A 20,534-nucleotide genomic window follows, 5' to 3' on the forward strand; every position below is an offset into this window, starting at 1 on the left:
CTTATCTGGACTCGGTTCGAGATCCAGATAAATTGAATCGAATCGAGCCAAGCTTGAGCCGCTAGCGAATCGGCTCGGTTCGATGCCAGCCCTAATGGTCATCCACAAAAATCACAAAATAGTTAGTTTAAAAAATATTTGGGACATTAACTGGTCCCACACATCATAATGAATTAAAGCAAACTGACTAAAGATAACATTATTTTGCCTGGGCTAAAACATATAGTGGTGTTTTCCAAGCTCACAAAAGTCACATGACAATGTAGAAAGAGAACTAATGGAAGAAACTAATAATTTCAAATTTGGTAAAGAATGATGGCCTAACTTATTATGCTATTTAGGGATGGATTCACTACCTCCTCTTCCTCCAACTTCACCATATGACTTGCCACCTCTTCCTCTTCCTCTTCCTCTACCAAAATTGTTACTCCCTTTATCTTTGGAGAACTGTTAGGTTCTTCCCTTGCCATGGATCGAGTCACCCTTCATTCCTCTCTTCCCTCCATGGATGATCTTGACATTGGAAGAGAATTCTTGTTTTTTAAACGAGTAATGGTGGAACTCAATTAGAACGAAGGAGCTTTGGAGGAAGCTCAACCTTGGACCTCAAAGGGAGAAATCCGACCTAGACCTCTGAGGGAGAATCTGACTTGTAAAATATAATTTTCTCAATACTTGCCTCTCTTTTCCTTCACGTCCCCCTAAATAGGGTTGAGGACGAAAATACAAAGATGACCCATAGGTCAAGTGGTTCACGCCACATTACATTGAACCAACCCAAAGTAAACCAAACCAAATAAAGTAAACCAAACCGAATTGAAATTACATGAAAAGTAAATTGACATAATTTAATTCCTATGCCTATGGATAACTCGTGATGCTATGGAGTCCATAACATGAACACTGTTGAATTCTCAACTTGATCAGTTGGACGAGTAGATACCTTAACTGGTATACTAAGCATTGTTGCACACACATAATTAAACGAGGGTCTAACTTAGGAGTTGAATACCTTATTTTTTGTAATATCCAAGTAAGGTTGTAAATTAGCAAGACATATGGCATATAGAAAATTTTATCTCTATTTTGTTTGAGTTGCAATCTCAGTTGAATATGGCTGAGTAACTATTCACTCTTGAAGTGGACCTCAGACCCTTACAAAATATTTATGAAGATTTTCTTCATGCTTTGTCCTACATATCTCTTGAAATGTCATAAATTTTTTGAAGACTGTTAGGTGTAGAATATAATTGAAAACATGTATCCGAGATATCTTTGTCTGTATTAAAATGAATAAAATCGTTGGCTTCCACTTCTTACATGCTATTAATCAACCAACTTACAATCAACCACTTATGATAGGAAATATCATCAACATGGGTAGGTGGGTGGTCCAAGTGTTCAACAAGGTCCCTTCTTATTAGAAAACATAGCGGATAGAGACCAAGACACATAGTTGCTCAAACCCTTGAGAGGAATGGTAGTAATTCTCAAGGGATCATGTTTACTGGAATCAACATTATTTGAGGAAGAAAATGAATTACTTGAAATTTCAGCCATTAAAAACAAAAAGACAAGGACTTCACTTTTAAGAACACACACAACACACACTTTGGACCAACCCTAAAGGTAAGGGATCAACCTTTTTCAGTTAACTAAACAAGCACACAACTTGTAGATTAAATTCATGAACTAGCACAAAAACAACAACATAGGCATGCAAGGCTGACCAAGTAAAGGTACGAGGATGACTCGAGTTTAAAAACCTCATACTCTTAAACTAGCACTCTAAACAACCTTATAACATTGATAATTATGTTGAATAATAAAAAAATATATACTAATTTTGAAGGTAATTCTAAATACACGATGAATAAGGAAATATTTATAAAAAACTTCAAACCCCAACTTTGGGGTTTATGAAACTAGAGAACAAATAACTTAAGCAACAAGTAGAGATTTGATCCATAGTTTTAGAGGAGTTTTTGAATTTACAAACTGAATTTATGGCATGCAAAATTAATCAAAGTAAGGCAACAATAAGAATTTCCAAAAAAAAAAATTGAATTCAAGCATGATTATGTCCAAATTGGACTCAATTTTTCATATGTTGTGTAATTGATCCTACAAACATATTAATATTGGTTATAACATGTCAATGTATGATTTTTAGGCAAAGAACATGGGATTTACACTTATTTTGATGTAGGACCTTGCTAAAACTTTAAAAAACAACATCTTTATATCCTCTAATGGCTGGAATTTTGTCTTCTTTTGTATATTTTAATACCTTAGAGCAACTTTGCTTGAAGAACCCTAGAATCCCCACTCTGATACCATATCAGATTCTAGGCTTCCTTCACTAAAAGGTATAGATTCAAAGAGGATAAGAGAGAGAGGCGAGAAAAGAGGGGACTACTGTAGCAAGGAGTTAGGGTTTCTCAAGGGCTATTAAGAACACGTATGAAGCTCTTCTCCTTAAATCCTACTTATAGTTTAGAGGGTAAAAAACCTTAATACATAAGTTAAAAAAGGAATTTAAGTTATTATATAATTATATCTCATGCCATTCACTCATTTAATTACATATAATGTCACTATCTCTTTAAACAAATTCCACCTTGAACTCTTTTACTTTGCATAATTGACGTCCTAAGGACTTTTAAATTACAACTCGATCTTATTAGCTCTAGAAGGAACTTGACTTTCGTATCTCTCATTTACCTCTAATGCCCAACTTGGCTCCTCTTTACATAAACTATTTGGTGTTTGCAACAATTCTTGAATATGAAAACCTTAAACAATCATAAAAAAATAGATTAAAAAAACTATACTAAAGACTAATATTTATAAAATCTCAAATCTACAACAATAATTAAGAGTATTACTTTTGAAATATTATAATACTATCGCACTTTTCTTCTTTGTAAATTTTATTTAAAAAGTATTTAAAATAAAAATTATTATACAATATTATAAAATTTGAAGATATTTCAAATTGGAATATTTGACAGATCATTATCTCATGGATCTGGTTTCAATCCAAAATCGAGTCGGATATCATGTCGGGTATCTGATTAAGTTCTATGTATTTAGATTTTGGATATAGCCTAAATTTTTCGATTATTCCGAATAGTTTGCAAACCTAAGCAATATTTAGAATAACCTCCCTATTAGAACTAATGACATTATTAAAAAAAAAGTAATCTTTATGGATAGTGTCACATTTATCATTTTTCAATTGCTTTGTTGCTTTATTGATAATGTCACATTTATCATTTATCTTTATTGTTTTTAGTCTATTCTCTATTTATCATTAACATTTCTCATGGTTGGTGTTTCATAACATTTTGACTCGTCGGCTAGCATTTGGACCTGGTCATGCGATGACTTGGGAGGTGGTAGTTGCCTTTCAAAAGTCAGCGTTGCGTTTGAATTGTCAACTCTATTTATTTCTCTTTTTCGTTGTTTTGGGTATCTTGGTTTTGTTGCAAACGCAGTGAAGAAATTTTTGGAAGAATCGGAACTCTCTTCCATTAAATTGAAAATTTCAGAACCGTATGGTATTCTGAAACGTCGAAAAAGGATTTGATTAATAGATTCAGCTTTGAATTACGATTAAATCATGGAAGGGATGACCAAGACTGAAGAGCGATATCTATGGTAAGGTCGTTCTAATGGAGTTTTTGCTGTATGCCAGTTCTTTTATTACCTTTATCTGTAATCGACGATATTACTTGTGTAAAGCATGAGGAAATTGAAGAAAATGAGAAGTGTAAAATCGTAATCTAATGAATGCCTTTCAGTGCAGGGGAGACGCGGATTCTCGCATTTTAAAAGTCGCGAGTGGAAGGGAAATAATTGAGAAATAGTTACATGGTGCAGATTAATCCATCTGACTAAATTTGTAGAAAAAAAAAACAGATTTTAATTAATTTGAGTCGTAGTTATTTGAATTCTGAAGGTCAAATTGTCTTCACTTCAACTTCAATCTGATTTACGTAACTGTAGAGTGATTTTTGAATCCTTTTTCTAGTTTTTAGTCGGTAAGTGGATGGACTCGACGGAGACGACTTTGTCTGAAACAGAACGCGGACGCTGAATTGCTGATAATAGTTGACCTAGCCATCGACATTCGACATAGGAATGCACATGGAGGTTTCTTGATTTCTGAATTGCTGAGAACGTTTTTTTTTTTCTCTGCGCTCCAGTAAATGCAAGGAAGGGAGGGCAAAAAGAAAAATCAAACAAAATAAAAAGCCAAGTTGGACTCTTTCTTTGTGCCAACAAATTGCGAGCTCAAGGGTTGGTAGTCTCTCTTTTCTCTATAAAATGCATCTTCTTTCTCAACCCTCATATCCGCCTTCCTCAACGCCCGCATACCCGTTGTCCATGTCTGCAATTCAGGGCCAGCCCCTTGAGGTTACTGGTAAGAATCTAGTATTGCGCCTAATTATCATCGTTCATTGAACGCTGATTTACATGATTTTTGCTTTCGCGACTCTTTGCAGTTGTGAGTTGTAGTCGTTTGAGGGATACTGAATGGATTTCTAAGCAAGATCCATACGTTTGTATCGAATATGCAAACACCAAGTTCAGGACGAGAACCTGTACAGGTAAAGATCCCTTTTCTGCGTCTGAATCTGAATGTTTTTTTATGGTGCTTTCGTTTGAACATCTTGATTGGCTATTTATTTTCGTGATTAATTCCTGTGGTCTAGACGGTCACAAGAACCCCACTTTCCAAGAGAAGTTTGTTATTCCTCTCATCGAAGGGCTCCGGGAATTGAATGTTGCAGTTTGGAACAGTAACACACTGACCATAGATGACTTCATAGGCAATGGCAGGTATGTTTACCCAAAAAAAAAGCTAGATTTAGATGGTAAGGCGTATCATTTCCTGTTTCTTGACATTATAGTCTTGGTTTCTGCTAATATTTTAGGGTTCTACTTCAAAAAGTTCTCAGTGAGGGTTTCGACGATTCTTCATGGCATTTGCAGTCTAAAACTGGCAGGTAAGGCCTTTAAACAACTATAAGTTTTAATGACCTTTTCTTGATGCAGCCACTTCTCGCCTCACCACCTCTTTCTCTTCAGGTACGCAGGTGAAGTTCGGCTGATACTTCATTTTGCAAATGCTAACGTAAGTTGGATTTAACTCACTATCCCTCATCAAGTCATATTTAACTAAATTGATGTGTTAAGACATCCTAATGCTTGTTGGGGGTATGCAGAAATCACTAATGGCTCCTTCACCATCAGCACCTCCCTATGGAGCAACTGGTGCAGCTCAGGTCCTTTCATACTCTGGGCCACCATTAGCATCGTCCTACCCTCCTGGCCCATCTTACCCACCAGTGCCATCTCCATATCAATCTCCCTACCCAACCCCCAATCCTACTGCATATTCACCTTCCTCTTATGCCTCTTATCCACCCCAAACATATCCACCCCAAACCTATCCACCCCAAGCATATCCACCAGTACCAGCAGGTTATTCATCTTCAACATACCCACCAAGTCCATATCAGCCACAAGTATACCCTCCACCACCACAACCGTCACCATATTATCCACCAGGTAACTTGCACTCTTGCACTGGTTGTTCATCTTAATGTTTGTTTTTTTTGCCTCAGATCTCTCCATATACTGTCATTCACTTGAATATCGAAGGTTTTAATAACAACTACAGGAAAAACATGCCAATTTGGGAAGATAGGGTTTAGATGTTTAAAGCAAGGTGTTTTTCTTTTCTTTCCTATGCAGGTTGTCTTGATTTTTTAATTGCTCATCATTAATATTTTGGTTGAACCATTTGTAGTGAACTATATATACCCAAATAAAATTTATTAAAACACCAATATTCCCAAATAAAACATGTTAAAACATATATCCTGATAAAACATGAGTGCAAAGATATTAACTTGTGAACAGAAGATGTTAAAATTCTGAGACAGCAGTTGCCTAGATACACTTAATTTTCTTGGAAATCCCTGAGGTGATTGGCCTCTCAAGGGACATGACTCTAAGTCTTTCTGCTCTGACACACTCTCTAACCTCCTTTGCTTGGAATCAATCTTTACTTCTAATTGTAGTAGTATAACATATCTTTACCATTTAAGGGTGTAAATCTTGGCCTGCAGAAAATTTAATGCCAGCAAGAGGGTTTTAGTTTTGGCTAACAGGGCACAAGTAGGTAACTTAAACATCTGCAATCTTTATTCCCGATAAACAGACAAAATGTCAATAATAGCTCTCTGGTAGTCATCTTTGAATCATCATTCATCATCAGTATCTGAGTTTAGCTCACTTATTAAATCACACTTCTTCAAGTCTGTCCTCAATCTCTCCATCTGTAAGCATTTGTCTTCCTCTATTCTGTTTCTACATCTATCTTCTAAGGTCAGAAACTTACTAGTGCCCTACATATTCTCTTTAGTCGTGCACCTGACCTTCTTAAACAATTCTCTTAGTCCATCTATCTTCTAGGGCCTGACGCTTACTGCTGCACTATATATTCTCTTTGGTCATACTCTTAAACTTCTTGAACAATTCTTTCATCTTCACTTCTACTGTGTTCTTCTTTAAGTATGTCCATACATTCATCTCAACGTCCTGATTCCAGTTACCAGCAACTCAAAAAAGCAAATAGCTAATTCACCATTCTGTTATAACTGGCTTGTGGGAGAGGCTAAGAGGACCTTTAAATATAATGGAACATTAAACCTGGCATGTTCTTGATCTACAGTTCTTTTCTTGGTGGCTATTGTAAACTTTTTATCTCTTATTAAAGTTGTTTTGCAAATGGGAAGAAGGGGAGACCCTGGTGCCACAGTTTACTTTCTAAATGGACAACAGTGACATTTGATACTTGTAAATGATCCACACGAATGAAATTGGCACCAAGGGACATGGATGTGTGACCAGGCCCAAATCCCTCTCTGCAAACTTCTTATATTGAAAATATATCTTCAGTTTTTACATCTTAGACGTGAAGAAATGCACTTTGGGAGCACATGTATAATTTACGCCGTGGAATAATGTGCTTGCACTGTGATTCTCTTTAAACAAATGGCAGGTTCTTCTTATACTGGAGCATATCCTCCACCACCCTACTGAGACGACGGAAAGAAGAGGAGATTATGGACAAGAGCAATTGGGAATTGCAATGTGAACTTATGTAAAGGTTCTGGTTTGGTTTCGGTTATGCTATTACTAGAAACACATATTGAAAGCTCAAACGATGGTTCTCGATGTGTTAATATCCAGAGCAGCCATCGATGTGCATCCTTGACTGTTACCTCTTATCTCTTAGGGATGTGTTTTGTAATTTGCCCTTGTAATAAACAAAAAGTGTTTTATTTTTTTATATTTTTGGAGATTCAAAAAGTTTCTGTTTGAAAAGTGTTTTAATACGAAACGACTTCTATCTTGATTTCAACAATAATAGGATACCATCTGAACTGTTTTCTATTGTTTGAAACGAGAGTATTTGGAGAGAAGAAAAAACTGGGAGGGAAGAAAATTTTGTGTGCCTCCCCCTCTCTGGTCAGTTGTAGGGAGAGAGAACAAGGAGAGGCTTGAGAGAGGTAATGTGAGAAGAAGAGAGTTGAAGGATGAAGGGATCAGGATTTGCAAGTAGGGCTGGATCTAAATCGGATTTGGGTTGACCTCCAATGTCTTGGTCTTTTCCAAATTTATTTTCAACTGGTTGGATTCTAACTTCTCTTTAAAAGAAGGTAAAAATGGGGAGGAACCACTTCTCTCGCCTCCTCTCTCTTCTCTCTGGCTTCCAAGGAGAGGACATAAGAGTTTTTTGTTTTCAATAAATAAAATTTAGGAAAAAGGGTAATTAAATAATTTTCATGATGTTACTTTATCAATTAGATTTGAGTTATAAGGATGTATATATATATATATAGGAATACACTATCTAAAAGCATCGTATTAAAAAGTTTACCCTTTTATTAATTTAACGTAATGATCTTGTTTTTTTTCTTATCGTTTCTTGGTTTTAATTTTTTTATTGTTCGAGTGAGTTTTGAAAATGAGACGATAGTTTTAGGCTAACAATTTATAGTCTAAGCTAAGATTGATGAATCTTGGTAATGGCATAAATGATTAGGACACAAGAATACATAAAAGAGGCTAGTGAGAGGACTAGATAAAAAAATTGCAAGGGAGAAACCTTGTGATGCTTGCCAATTTGGAAAGCAACACAAAATTTCTTTCAAATATAAGATTGTAGTTTCAACTTCTTGTACTCTTCAACTAATCCACATGGACTTAATTAGACCCACCCGAACCTTAAGCCTAAACGGGAAGTGCTTCACCTTAGTGGTGGTAGATGACTCTTTAAGGTTAACATGGGTAGATTTCCTAGCTCACAAGGATAGTGTTTTTCTAGCCTTTGCTAAATTATGATAAAAAATTCAAAAAGAACAAGGCTATATCATTGTCAAAATTAAGAGTGACTATGGAGGATAATTTGAAAATTCACACTTCAAGGAATATTGCACAAACCATGGTATAGACCAAACATTTTCAACTCCTCGAACTCCTAAAAAAATGTTGTTGAGAGAAGAAATTGAACTTTAATTGAAATGGCTAGAGCTATGCTTCATGCATACAACATACCACATAGGTGTTGGGCCAAAGCTGTAAATACCACATGTTATATCATTAATTGAGTGAGCATTTGGTCACTTCCCAACTCCATATCAGTTGTATAGGGGCACCCCTCCCAACATTACTTATTTTAGAACCTTTGGATGAAAAATATTTTTATTGAAAGACCCAAGGAAAATTAGGAAATTTTGACTCTAGAACTGATATATGAATTTTCTTGGGTTATTCTACTCATAGGAAATCTTATAAAGTTTATCACAAGATATCTATGAGAGTAGAGGAGTCGGTTCCTATTGAGTTTGACGAATCTGATTCGCCAAATCCAACTCCAACTCTAACTTCTAATGACGAAAAGGAAAACCCTTCGATTCATGCTCGGGATCTCAACCTGAAGACAAAAACCTTTAAAAGAATGCAAATGACCCAAATAACCAAGAATAATCACTTATGGAGCTAAGGAACTACAAGTTCATGGCTATTCATCCTCTAAAACAAATCATTGGTGACCCTCAAGGAAAAATTGCAACTAGAGGAGCAACTCGTGAGACTTTGTAAAATAATGTTTTTCGTTTCTAAATAGTGTCCAAAAGTAATGCCGAGGCCGAAAAATATGATTTTTGGATCGTGGCAATGCAAGAAGAATTGAATCAATTTGAAAGAAATATAGACTCTTGTAACTAGACCCAAAAAATCAACAAGTCTTAGGAACAAAGCCAATGAAGAAAATCAGGTAGTGAAAAAAAAACCTAGGTTAGTTGCCAAAGGTTATAACCAAGATGAAGGTATTGATTTCGAAGAAACCTATGCACCCGTGGCAAGACTAGAGACAATTCGAATCTTTCTAGCCCATGCTTGTCACATGAAATTCAAATTATACCAAATGGATGTAAAGAGTGCATTTTTAAATGGGTACATTCAAGAAAAAATATATGTTGAACAACCTGAAGGTTTTGAAGATTTGAGCAAACTTGACCATGTATACAAATTACACAACCTTTTTAAATGGGTTAAAGCAAACTCTTAGAGTTTGGTATGAAAGATTAAGCGAATTCTTAGAAAAAAATTGTTATAAGAAAGTAAGTTTAATAAGATATAATTTATCAAGAACCAGGATCAAGATTTGATTACCATTCAAATTTATGTGGATGGTATCATATTTTCTTCTACAAATCCCTCTTAATGTCAAGAATTTGTTAGTGTAATAAAGAATGAGTTTGAAATAAGTTTAATGGGAGAATTGACATTCTTCCTTGGAAAGTAACACAAACTGAAAATGGCAAGTTCATAAATCAGTCCAAATACATTAAGGGTTTGCTTAAGAGATTTAACATTTAAAATCTTAAGTCCATTAGCACACCTATGAGTTTGTCCTTGAAACTTTACTGGGACAACTCCCATAGATTAAAAACTCTATAGACGTATGATAGGATCCCTACTATATCTTTCAGCCAGTAGACTGGATATAATGTTCTCGGTATGGATATGCGTTAGATTTCATTCCAATCCTAGAGAATCTCACTTAGTGGCAGTGAAAAGAATTTTTCGTTATCTACTAAGGACACCCAACTTAGGTCTTCTGTACTCAATCTCTTCAGCCATTGATTAATCGGTTACTCGGATGCTGATTTTGCCAATTGCAAAATTGAGAAAAACAGTACTAGTTGTAGCTGCCAATTACTTGGAAATATGTTTGTCTTATGGTTTTACAAGAAACAACATTCAGTTGCACTATCCACAATCGAAGTTGAATACATAGCGTGTAGAAGTTGTTGTGCTCAACTTATTTGGATGAAACAACAACTAGATGACTTAAACTTAGAGAAAAAAGACATTTTAGTCAATTGTGACAATGAGCACTATCTTTGAGTGTATTCTTTCCACATGACAAAAGGAGTTGTTGTAAACATATTTTTCTAGATATTGCAAACTTATACAGAGGGAGAGTAGTAGATTTTTTAATAAATATTCTTTCATTCCTTTTATTTGGGTCTTGCATGCTTTCATTTCAATCATTTGCAATTTGATCTTCATTAATCTTCTTATTTACTTGTGATAGGAAATTCAATTAATGTGTTTAAATAATATTAATTTAAAGTAGTAAGCTATTATTTTATTAATGTAAAGGTATATAGTTTCTGCATAATAGATTGAAAACTTGAGTTTGAAGAAAAAAATACATATTAATGAAACAAATATAGGGTGTCTCAAAGAAAGAAAAGAACCAAACAATTCAAGTGACAACATTGAAAACTGAGATTACAAGAGCTTTTCCAATCTTTGGGGTGGGTTGGGGGGATGCTCCTTAGAAAAATGAAAATAATAAAAATAACGATATTAAAGGTCAACATGAAGAAAGAAAAACAATAGGGAATTCTCATACCCCTTGGGGAAGGTCCTATATTTTTTCTTAAAATTTCAAGGAGGAACTGTGGGAGAGAAGTTAAAAGAGTTAGAATAAAAGAGAAGTAGAGAAAAAGGATAGAGTGATAGCTAGAAGGAAAAAAGAAAAGAAGAGAAGAGAAAAGGGATGAGAGGTGATAGGGCACAATTTGGAAAAGGGAAAGAGTGACAAAAGAGATTTTGGAAAAAAAGGCTTGACTTATCTCTTCCTTCAGCCAACACCCCTATTTAAACTTTTTTTATTGCATTATTTGGGAAATAGCTTAATTAATTAGGATTACATAACTCAATGAGAGATTCTAGAAAATTGAAAGATTACATCAATTAAGACTGCATTTTTATTCTATCTTATCAAGAAGATGCAAATATGACTTATCATTGATCAGCCCATTGAGGGGGCATTTTTACCTTTTTGCCCTTATGCCCCATGCCCCTTTTCTACTTCTCTTCTTCTTTTCGTTCTTTAAGGGTAATTTTATGTTTCTAAATTTTCTACAAAATAATCAAAATTATCACTTTTACCCTTCAGGTGGCACCCCTTAGACTTTTTAAAAATAAATGCCCCCTGAATTATAATTTCCAATTATAAACAATTGTTATAAGCTCATGTTTCTTTGTAGATTCAGACGCATTTTAAGCGAAACTAGAAATAAACAAGAGAAATAATACTTGGAAAAACCAAAAAAATGGGATTGGCCGTGTTAACTATGGCTAAACAAACTCTTTTAATTTTTTTAGTAATTAGATATGATAAACATTTACAGGAGTGGACGAGTTTATGTAAGGGGTTTAAGATTGTTGGATCCAAGTACCAAGATAATTACAAGAAGAAAGAAAAAAATATACCCTTTGCTACATCCTATGGCTATCATCACAAGGGAGAAGAGGAAACAATGAAGAGAGACAAGGAATAAAAAGAATCAGAAATTTACAAGTTCCAAAACCTTTCTGTAATTCATTCCCATTTGTTTATTCAAGAAACAAAATAAAAATCGAAAATTATTCCCTTTAGATATCATATTGGTTCTATTAATGGTTTGCACGTCTTTAGATGGAGAATAAATTTGAAGTTGAGAGAGGTTTTGCCAGGTTGGTTTAGCTAAAAAATTAAGATAATGAGGTCTGGATTTTATCATAGAATCTGCTACAATTCTGTTACTTTGATTGAAGATGATGAAAGAAGGTAGAGAATCCAATTGAATTGGCCAAATTGATTATTGCTTTGCTAACAGAGAATCCATTATCAGACCAATGTCACCAAACCTAAGTAAGGAACTCACTTGAACCTCCATTTCCAACCCATCTTCCCTCTTCTACCTATCTCAAAACCCCATCTTTGCTCCATCTCTATGAACTCTATCTGCCCCTTAAGAGTACCAAGTCTGGAATGGACATCCCTATTTCAGCAATTAGACACTTGATTCGGTTGCCCAATTTCTTAAAAAATTCTTTCATCCACTTTCAATAAAAATAAAATAAAAAATCCAAGCATGTGAGCTTCAGATTTAGAGCACTCTGCACATATTTCAATTTTTACTTAGACGAGATTTCACAGTTGAATTAAGTTAAAATACGTCTAGTGGGATTACAATATTGGTTTGACACAATCAAGTAGTTGGTTTCCGAGTGTCAATATCGCAAAGATTAGAAGAAGATACATGGTTTAGTCTCAATCTTAACTCCCCTTTCATCTTCTCTCCCTCAAATCTGTGTCACTTTAAATAAAACCAAGTAGTTAAGTAATAATTGAGCATCTAATCTGGGCATGTAGCTCATGCCCTTTTAACAATTAGTCTGATGTTTAAGATTCAGATTAGGCTGAGATGTCTTAACATAAGAATCCTAGACATGTCACCAACCAAGGCCAGGTCCTTTTCTGTAACTCCATCTCACTCCAATCACTACAGAAGATGTATTGTACTTAGTCGGTATGTCCCTGTATCTTTAGAGATATTATCTTACATCGTATGCGTTTTCAGGTTCAAATATTGACCAGTAACATTACGGGTAACATCTAATAAAGCAAAACTCAAAATCCTTGATGAAATCGAAAACGAATACCTAATAGGTTCAATTCTTTTACTTTGTGAAGTTCAATGGTTTAAGCATTACGATTCCTAATTCCTTGAGAATTTTCTTCCGTTGATGCTCGAGTCTGAAGCACTTTTAGGGTATGTTTAGAACATGGAAAAGAAAAAAAATGAGAATTTGACCATTATTATTTCAAAAAATAGTTAATAAAAAGGATAATTTGATCATTATAGGCAAATGCGTCTGATTTTGAGGAGATGAACGAAACTTAGTAGCATCAAGTAAACGAATCTCATTGACATAAATTAGATTACCTGATACAGTTCTTTGCATCAGCTCTTATGAACTTTTCAGGCGCTTGATAAGGATACAGTTGACCATGGTTGATGCTTCTTACATGTTTCTCATTTGAAAGTCTGTTCCAACTTGGGTTACACAGCAATTTGTAAACTATAAACTCAATTGAAGAAGTTGACTTTCCTAAACTAATCAAGCGATTGATTCAGTTTCGCATCTTCTAAGAATGTATTAAGTTGCTTCAAAAGTAAGAAAATTAGAAAACAAATAAGCAATCGAAGTGGAGGTCCTAACAGAAAATTATAGATATATCCAGAGAGTGGATGGAGCTGATCGTCCTCTTCAAGTTTTAGACTGAGCTGTACATGTGACAACTCGAAGAATCAATGACGGCAAAAAAAATATTCAACACAATCACCGTAAAATCTGTCTGTAATCAACAAAAACCATTGACTAATGGCTTTGTTGAAATCCTGCAACAAATTGTTCTTGTGCCAATCATGCTGCTGGTAAGCTGTAGAAGAAAATGGGTAAGCGCAGTAAGTTGAGATTCATTGTCGCCTGTGCTGGTCCGTAATCTATGCTACGATTTGTTCTGGTTGATGCTTATCAGGTGTTTATAATGGGTCTCAGGAGTTGATGAGAATCCACCTGGTTTTCTTATATAAGGATTCGGTTTTCCATTTTGTCGAGCAGACTCTGCACACCGACCTTCTCATCAGATGACAGCGGAAATGGGAGGTCCGTTGCTTCTCTGTCTGTTCCTAGCTTTGGCGTCGATCTGCTTCTTATATTTGACAGGCAAGAGGAGGTCTGAGAAGAACCTTCCCCCAGGAGAAATGGGTCTTCCATGGATTGGTGAAACAATCGATTTCTACCGAGCGCAGCGTAGAAACAGACTGTTCGAAGACTTCGTCGAGCCTCGAACGAAGAAGTACGGTAATGTCTTTAAAACGACACTAATGGGGCATCCGACAGTGGTTGTGAATGGAGCAGAGGCCAATCGTTTCTTCTTATCGAACGAGTTCAAGCTGGTGGTGAGTTCATGGCCCAAGTCCGCAGTGCAACTCCTAGGCAACGACAGCATCATGCAAATGGATGGAAACCGTTATCGATGGATCCGCGGGGCTGTTCTCTCCTGCCTCAGTGGTGCAGCTCTGGAAGCATTCTTGCCGAAGCTCTGTGGGTCTATCAGGGAACACCTTGACACCCATTGGCAAGGCCGAGAAACCGTGCAGTTGTTCAACTCCGTGAAATTGCTTACCTTCTCGGTTATGTTGGAGGGCTTATTTGGGATCAAAGCGGAAGAGAGATTGCTGGAGATGTTTGAAGAGGTGCAGCGCGGGGTGTTTGCGGCAGCGATAAATCTTCCGGGGTTCCAGTTTTGGAAGGCGAAGAAGGCAAGGAGAGAGATACAGAAGTTATTGGAGTCCATTGTTAGAGAAAAGAAGAGAAGGATGGAAAGATGGGATGAGAAGGAGGAAGAAGAAGAAGGAATTGTTATGTCACGACTGATAAAGGGTATGATAGATGGAGAGCTCAGAGAGGAGGAAGTAGTGGATAATGTGGTTCTGTTAGTGATTGCAGCTCACGATACTACAACTTCCGCTATAACCATGATCTGCAGAACTCTGGCCCAACACCCTGATTGCTACTCTCGGCTCCTCCAAGGTGTGAATGGCTTCTTCTTTTCTTCTTTACAGATTGATGGCTTTTGACATACCGTCTGACATTTCAAGTTTGAACTAATTTTACTTGTTCTTGTAGAACACTTGGAGATTCTGAGGAAGAAGAAAGGACAAGAACTGACAAAGGAAGATATCCAGAAGATGAATTATACATGGCGAGTCAGTCGGGAGAGCATGCGACTACAGCCTCCAATCTTTGGCTCTTTCAGGAAAGCGATGGTGGACATTGATTACCTTGGTTTCACAATCCCCAAAGGATGGAAGTTACCTTCACTCTTTCACTCATTGCACGGAAGCTATCAAACAACTATTTCCACAGCTTTTGAATGAACTTGCAGAAGTTTTCTGTTAAACTACTTCATAAAACAACTGAAAGTTACAGAAGTTTTCGTCTACTTCAAGTTACGAGTTTTGGATACTTATTTACAGGTTATGTGGACTGCACATGGGACACACCATGATCCAGAGTACTTCCCTGAACCTCAGAGATTTGACCCAAGTAGGTTTGAGGCAACCATGGCTCCATATGCGTATATCCCGTTTGGAGGAGGAGCCAGATTATGTGCTGGGTACCAGTTGGCCAAGTTGAACATTCTGGCTTTCATCCATTTCATGGTAACTCGCTATAACTGGTCGCCGATCGATCCTGTTGAACCTGTAGCTGTTGATCCTATCCCTATTCCCTTGAAGGGGATGCCCATCAGAATCACTCAGAGAAGTTTGTAGTCTTGTACAGGTCATGTAAGAGAAGAATTATCAAATGAATGCGCATAATTATTGACAACATAAGAGAATATATCTGTACAGGAGTGAGTCAACCGGCATCTCATAGCATATGCAACCATTTTCTTTTCTCCTTGGGAGTCTATTTAAACCCTGCAATGTCTCCCTTGTACCTGTAATAATAGGTTGGGATAAATAATGGTAAATGTAGAAAATCCTGATGAAGAGTAGTTTGGTCTTTTTACACCTACATTAGTACCTAGAATTTACATTATTTTGTTCAGCTTGATTAGGTATGTCCCTAGTTTAATTTTCATGTAATTTGATTACGTGTATTAGGAGATATAAGGGATTAAGAGGATTTAAGTGAAAAGAGGGTATCTTATAATTTGTATTATTCTCACTTAATAAAAGAAGATCGAGGTCGAGCACAACCCATATCTTATAATTTGTATTAATCTCACTTAGTAAAAGAAGATCGAGGTCGAGCACAACCCAACGAGACTTAGTTCTGAATTGTCTTTTATGGTATCTGAGCAGTAGATCTTCTTTTTCTTTCTTTTGTTTGAAATCTTTATCTTGAATTATTTTAGTATGTTTTAAATGCACTAGCCAAAGGCTAATGTTTTTTCTAACACCATCTCCCTTTGTTGCCCAGAATTTCGATTTTGGTAAGTTCAATTCCTATATATATGCGACTTTGTAATGAAATTATCTGACATTTGATATCCTTTAGCTGCATGTTTTTGCATTGATCAATTTTTGGGATTAGTTTTTCCTACATTCTTTCAAAAAATTTGGTGGAAAAAATCTTTCCAATGAGCGTTCAAGTGAAATTGGTTTTAGTGCCACTTGGTGCATCAGGTACCCCTATTTTTGGATCTTCTAGTGCTCCTTCATTTGATGGATTGTCTATTGGATTTAGAGTAGCTTCTATTGTAGCTTTTTGTGTTTTAAAATTTTATGTAGTCAACTCCTATATATTGATTCTCCAAAGGGGTCAAATTCTTAACTAATTCAAAACTTATTGTACCTTGGGTTTAACTATTTGTTCCTTGAAGCCAATTGTACGGGTCAACTCCTTGTGATTGAACAAAAGCTCGATTAGAAAATCACTTTTCTAAGCTCGACTTTTTTTTCTTGTATGCTTAACTCCATGTGCATGTGATCAACTCCATGTATGTAGATGCACGACTCCACTTCTTTCCATCCGTTGCTTGTCACGACTTTTCAAATTTGTTTTGCTGCCTTTTCTATCTATGTTCAGCTACAATAGCATGTGCTATACTCCACACACCTTGCGCGCAGCACCTTTTGCTTCTTCAAGTGCTAGAAATTGATATACTGAATGTTGTAGGCTTCCTTTTGCATATGTACTCACTCCTATGATATGGAGTCGACTCATTTTGTTACATTTTCAACTTGAATCCAATTTATTCACACTTAAGAGTAAATTCCTCAAATATTATGTTTATTATCATCAAAATCTGGGTACTTAAAGAAGTCTATGAGCTTCTTCTTCCTCATTCTCCTTTTTTTTATGATGACAAACATATAATTTAAAAATTCAATGCAAATGACATGGCATGCACTTTAAGTGAGATTTTTCATCTTTTAGCCTTAGTGCAACTTTTTACTCCCCCCAACTTATTACCTTTACGAAAACCTTTAGTTCCCCTTACTTTAAGCCTTGTACTCGCTGTAATTTATGAAATCATTCTAAAACTCTGTCCCCCTTTTAATCATCAAAATAGGCATAAACAAGATAAATAAAAAAGAAATTTCATTCAATTTAAAAAATAAGAGCTGGTAGCTCTTGGATACAGAAATTTAAACCTCAGTGGGTAGAGGTGGGGCTGAAGTAGGAGACGGATCATCTAGGGATTGTCCAATGACAACCCCAAATATGAATACCGATTGTCTACCTCCATGGGTGCTAAGGTTTCAATCCTTTGTGGCTCTTCAAGCACTGGGTGTCTACTTTCTACCAAGTGTTCATCCATCTGTGCTTGATATGGAACCTCCTCTGACTAGAGATGGGCCTAAGGTTATGTTATATTTGAGATAATCTCTTATCCATCCGATCAAGCTTTCAAAAAATGAATTATCTAAACTTCTTGAAGTCTGAGCAGAAGTTGAGTGAGAACTTTCAAAGTTCCAATTTGAGCTAGAGTTGGCTCTTTTGAGGCTTCCTCTTCTAAATCTTCTGCATTACCTTGTTCACTTCCTTCATTTTTTCTTTCTTTGATTGCTGACCAGACTAAGAGGTAAACTATGATCCATATCCAAGAGCAATTTTCAACCCAATTATAAGGCTTAAAGCCCCTTCTATCATTGTTTCTATAAGAAGTTAATGAGTAGATAATCTTAAGGCTCCTATTTTCAAAAATCAAGATAAATGTCAGGTGGGACTTAAGGTCAAAGAAATTTTAAAGGGAGGAAGACAAGCCATTAAAAAATGAAGAAAGTTTAGGGAAAAAAGAATAGATTCGCATTAATATTTCCACAAAATATAGACAATAACACTCAATTTAATAGACACGAAATGGTATCTGAAGACATGAAACAAAGATTAATGAGTGACTTTGTTTGGGTAGGGTGGGTGGGAAAGTAGATTTTGTTAGGAAGAGAGCAGAAGATGTTAGAATGAAGATAGGCTTTGGACTAGTTGTGAGGGAAAACAAATTGTTTGAGAGAAATTAGAAACCTTTGGCTCTAGATACCATGCATATTGAAGACCAAAATTTTGGACAAAACCTCATTTTCGATGATTGATTGAGATTTTACAACTATATCTACAACTCATCCCATTGTTTCTTCAAAAAATATTGGTTGAGCTTTGAGTTAACAATATTTTTTTGTAGGATTTAGTTATCTTTCTAAAGTAATATTATCCACTAGAGAATCTTGTCTAAGATTGCAATTCTCTGTTGAATTTGATTGTTGGAGAGTGTTATCCTCATGTTTCTAAGTTGGAGGCAATGATGTAGAAGGTGAGGTGGTCATACACATCTTTTGAACACAAGTGACCTCACACTTCTTGCTACACATTTCATGTTTGAACTAATACAAAAGAAAGTACAATCATTAAATAAGGTGATCATTCTGGAAAGGAGTTAATTGTTCTTTTTGAAGGTAGTTTAATTGATTTGTTCATTATCCTTATTTAAGTTCTACAAATTCTCCTATTTCATTTGATGCCTCTCTGCCCTTCTTTCATTTTCCTCTAGTTTTCTTGCCACCGATGCATGTAAAACATCATTTTCTAACGAGTTACAAAGATTGCTTTCCATTGTTTTTTTTTTATCATAGAATTACTTTTTTTTCTTCTCTTAGGATAATTATTCTAGCTATAAGACACCATACATAATTTATATGGGTGTAATTATTTCCATGTACAAACAATAGGTAAGACATAGTTTGGCAACTAAAACAACAACTATCTATCTAAAAAATCATCTTGCCAATGAATCTACCTTAGTGACTTTAATAATGACATGCAATTATCATGATGTATTGCATCCCATTTATGTACTTATTTACTACATGTATATAAAATTACCTATGTTTGTATCTACAATTTGGAGCAAATAAATTAGAGATGTAGTTCAAATTTAAGTAAAATTATGTGTCCACCCAATTCATCTAGACGAAATAATATGATCGATCTATGGAAGAATAAGATTATGCCAACTTGATATGAGTTGTCAACTAAAGCCTTGTTCAAAGAGTACTAGATCAATGAAAATCTTTTTTTGGCATCTTTAGTTTTGAAAAGATGAGTTTAACGACTTCACTAAAAGGTTCAATAACAAACATATATTCACTTGTGCAATTAGGTACATGTTATTTCCTTTCTCCAAAAAGAAAAAAGAAAAAAACAAAAAACAGATTGGCTCATATTGTATCCTATCAAGACAAAGTTAATATAACTGTTCTCTATGGTTAAGCTGCATTTTGACATGTTACTATGCTCTAATGCATGTAGATGTGGTATGTTGAAGTGACTAATAAGTATCAAAATGTAAAATCAATGAACTACTATACATCCATTAGTGGATTCAAATTCAACAACATAATACCCAACAATGGAACACTAGTTGATCCTCATTGTGCATCAACTGAACTTCTCCATAATTTAATACTTAATTATGACCAAAATCGTAATAAGTTTTCATAGGATGCTTTCTTTGTATCATATTACCAATGTCACAAACTATACTGACCTGATCAAGATCCTTTTGAAGAAGGCATATTTCTTTCATTTTCTCATGAGCTAAAAAAATCTTTATTAATCAACAAACAAAAAATACTAGTCAACCTTAACTTCTTTGATGTTGTTCTTCATCTTCTTCCTGATCAAATGTTTCCTCATTAAGATATTTGGTTGAATTAGAGTTTCCACAATCTTTAGGGTGTTTGTAATATGACTAGCTCAAGGTTTACTCAAATGTCAAACAACTCCATTTGATGTAATCTTTGAATGGGTTTGAAAAACCGTTCAAGTTTAGCCTTTCTTAACTATGTTAACTTTTAAACACTACTCCGATTTTTTGAGAAGTGATAGAGCAACATTTAATAGATGCCAATGAAGCGGCACTAAGACACCCAATAAGAACTAACACGTAATGCTAGAAGACAAATTTCTAGCTCCAGAGACAACGCTTTGGTTAAAAGTTTGTCGTTTAACTAGGACCAAATTAAACGTACCAGCGTACTCAAGAGGATGATTCCCGCATTCTTGTTTTGCATGCCCATTCCCGTAAG

The 20,534-nt window shown here is 35.4% G+C and overlaps 2 protein-coding genes across 2 annotated transcripts; both read left to right on the forward strand.

Annotated features, from left to right (window-relative positions):
- The first annotated feature begins 3,558 nt into the window (after positions 1-3,558).
- On the forward strand, positions 3,559-7,369 carry LOC137953423 (protein SRC2 homolog). Its single transcript, XM_068800826.1, has 8 exons — positions 3,559-3,663; positions 4,212-4,429; positions 4,512-4,616; positions 4,722-4,848; positions 4,944-5,015; positions 5,098-5,143; positions 5,235-5,580; positions 7,079-7,369. Exons 1-8 carry the CDS (start codon positions 3,626-3,628, stop codon positions 7,117-7,119), a joined length of 993 nt encoding a protein of 330 aa, XP_068656927.1. The 5' UTR covers positions 3,559-3,625; the 3' UTR covers positions 7,120-7,369.
- Positions 7,370-14,090: 6,721 nt separating this feature from the next.
- On the forward strand, positions 14,091-19,774 carry LOC137952686 (taxadiene 5-alpha hydroxylase-like). The gene is made up of 10 exons (XM_068799752.1): positions 14,091-15,027; positions 15,124-15,312; positions 15,478-15,762; positions 15,852-15,942; positions 16,052-16,060; positions 16,380-16,438; positions 17,035-17,140; positions 17,616-17,814; positions 17,923-17,985; positions 19,718-19,774. The coding sequence occupies exons 1-10, from the start codon at positions 14,091-14,093 to the stop codon at positions 19,772-19,774; spliced, it is 1,995 nt and encodes a 664-aa protein (XP_068655853.1).
- Positions 19,775-20,534: the final 760 nt, after the last annotated feature.

The sequence above is a fragment of the Aristolochia californica genome, unplaced genomic scaffold, assembly GCF_029961685.1.
Source record: "Aristolochia californica isolate CCGP_79_NKW_82.1479 unplaced genomic scaffold, dmAriCali1.0.hap1 SCAF_16, whole genome shotgun sequence".
NCBI lineage: Eukaryota > Viridiplantae > Streptophyta > Magnoliopsida > Piperales > Aristolochiaceae > Aristolochia > Aristolochia californica.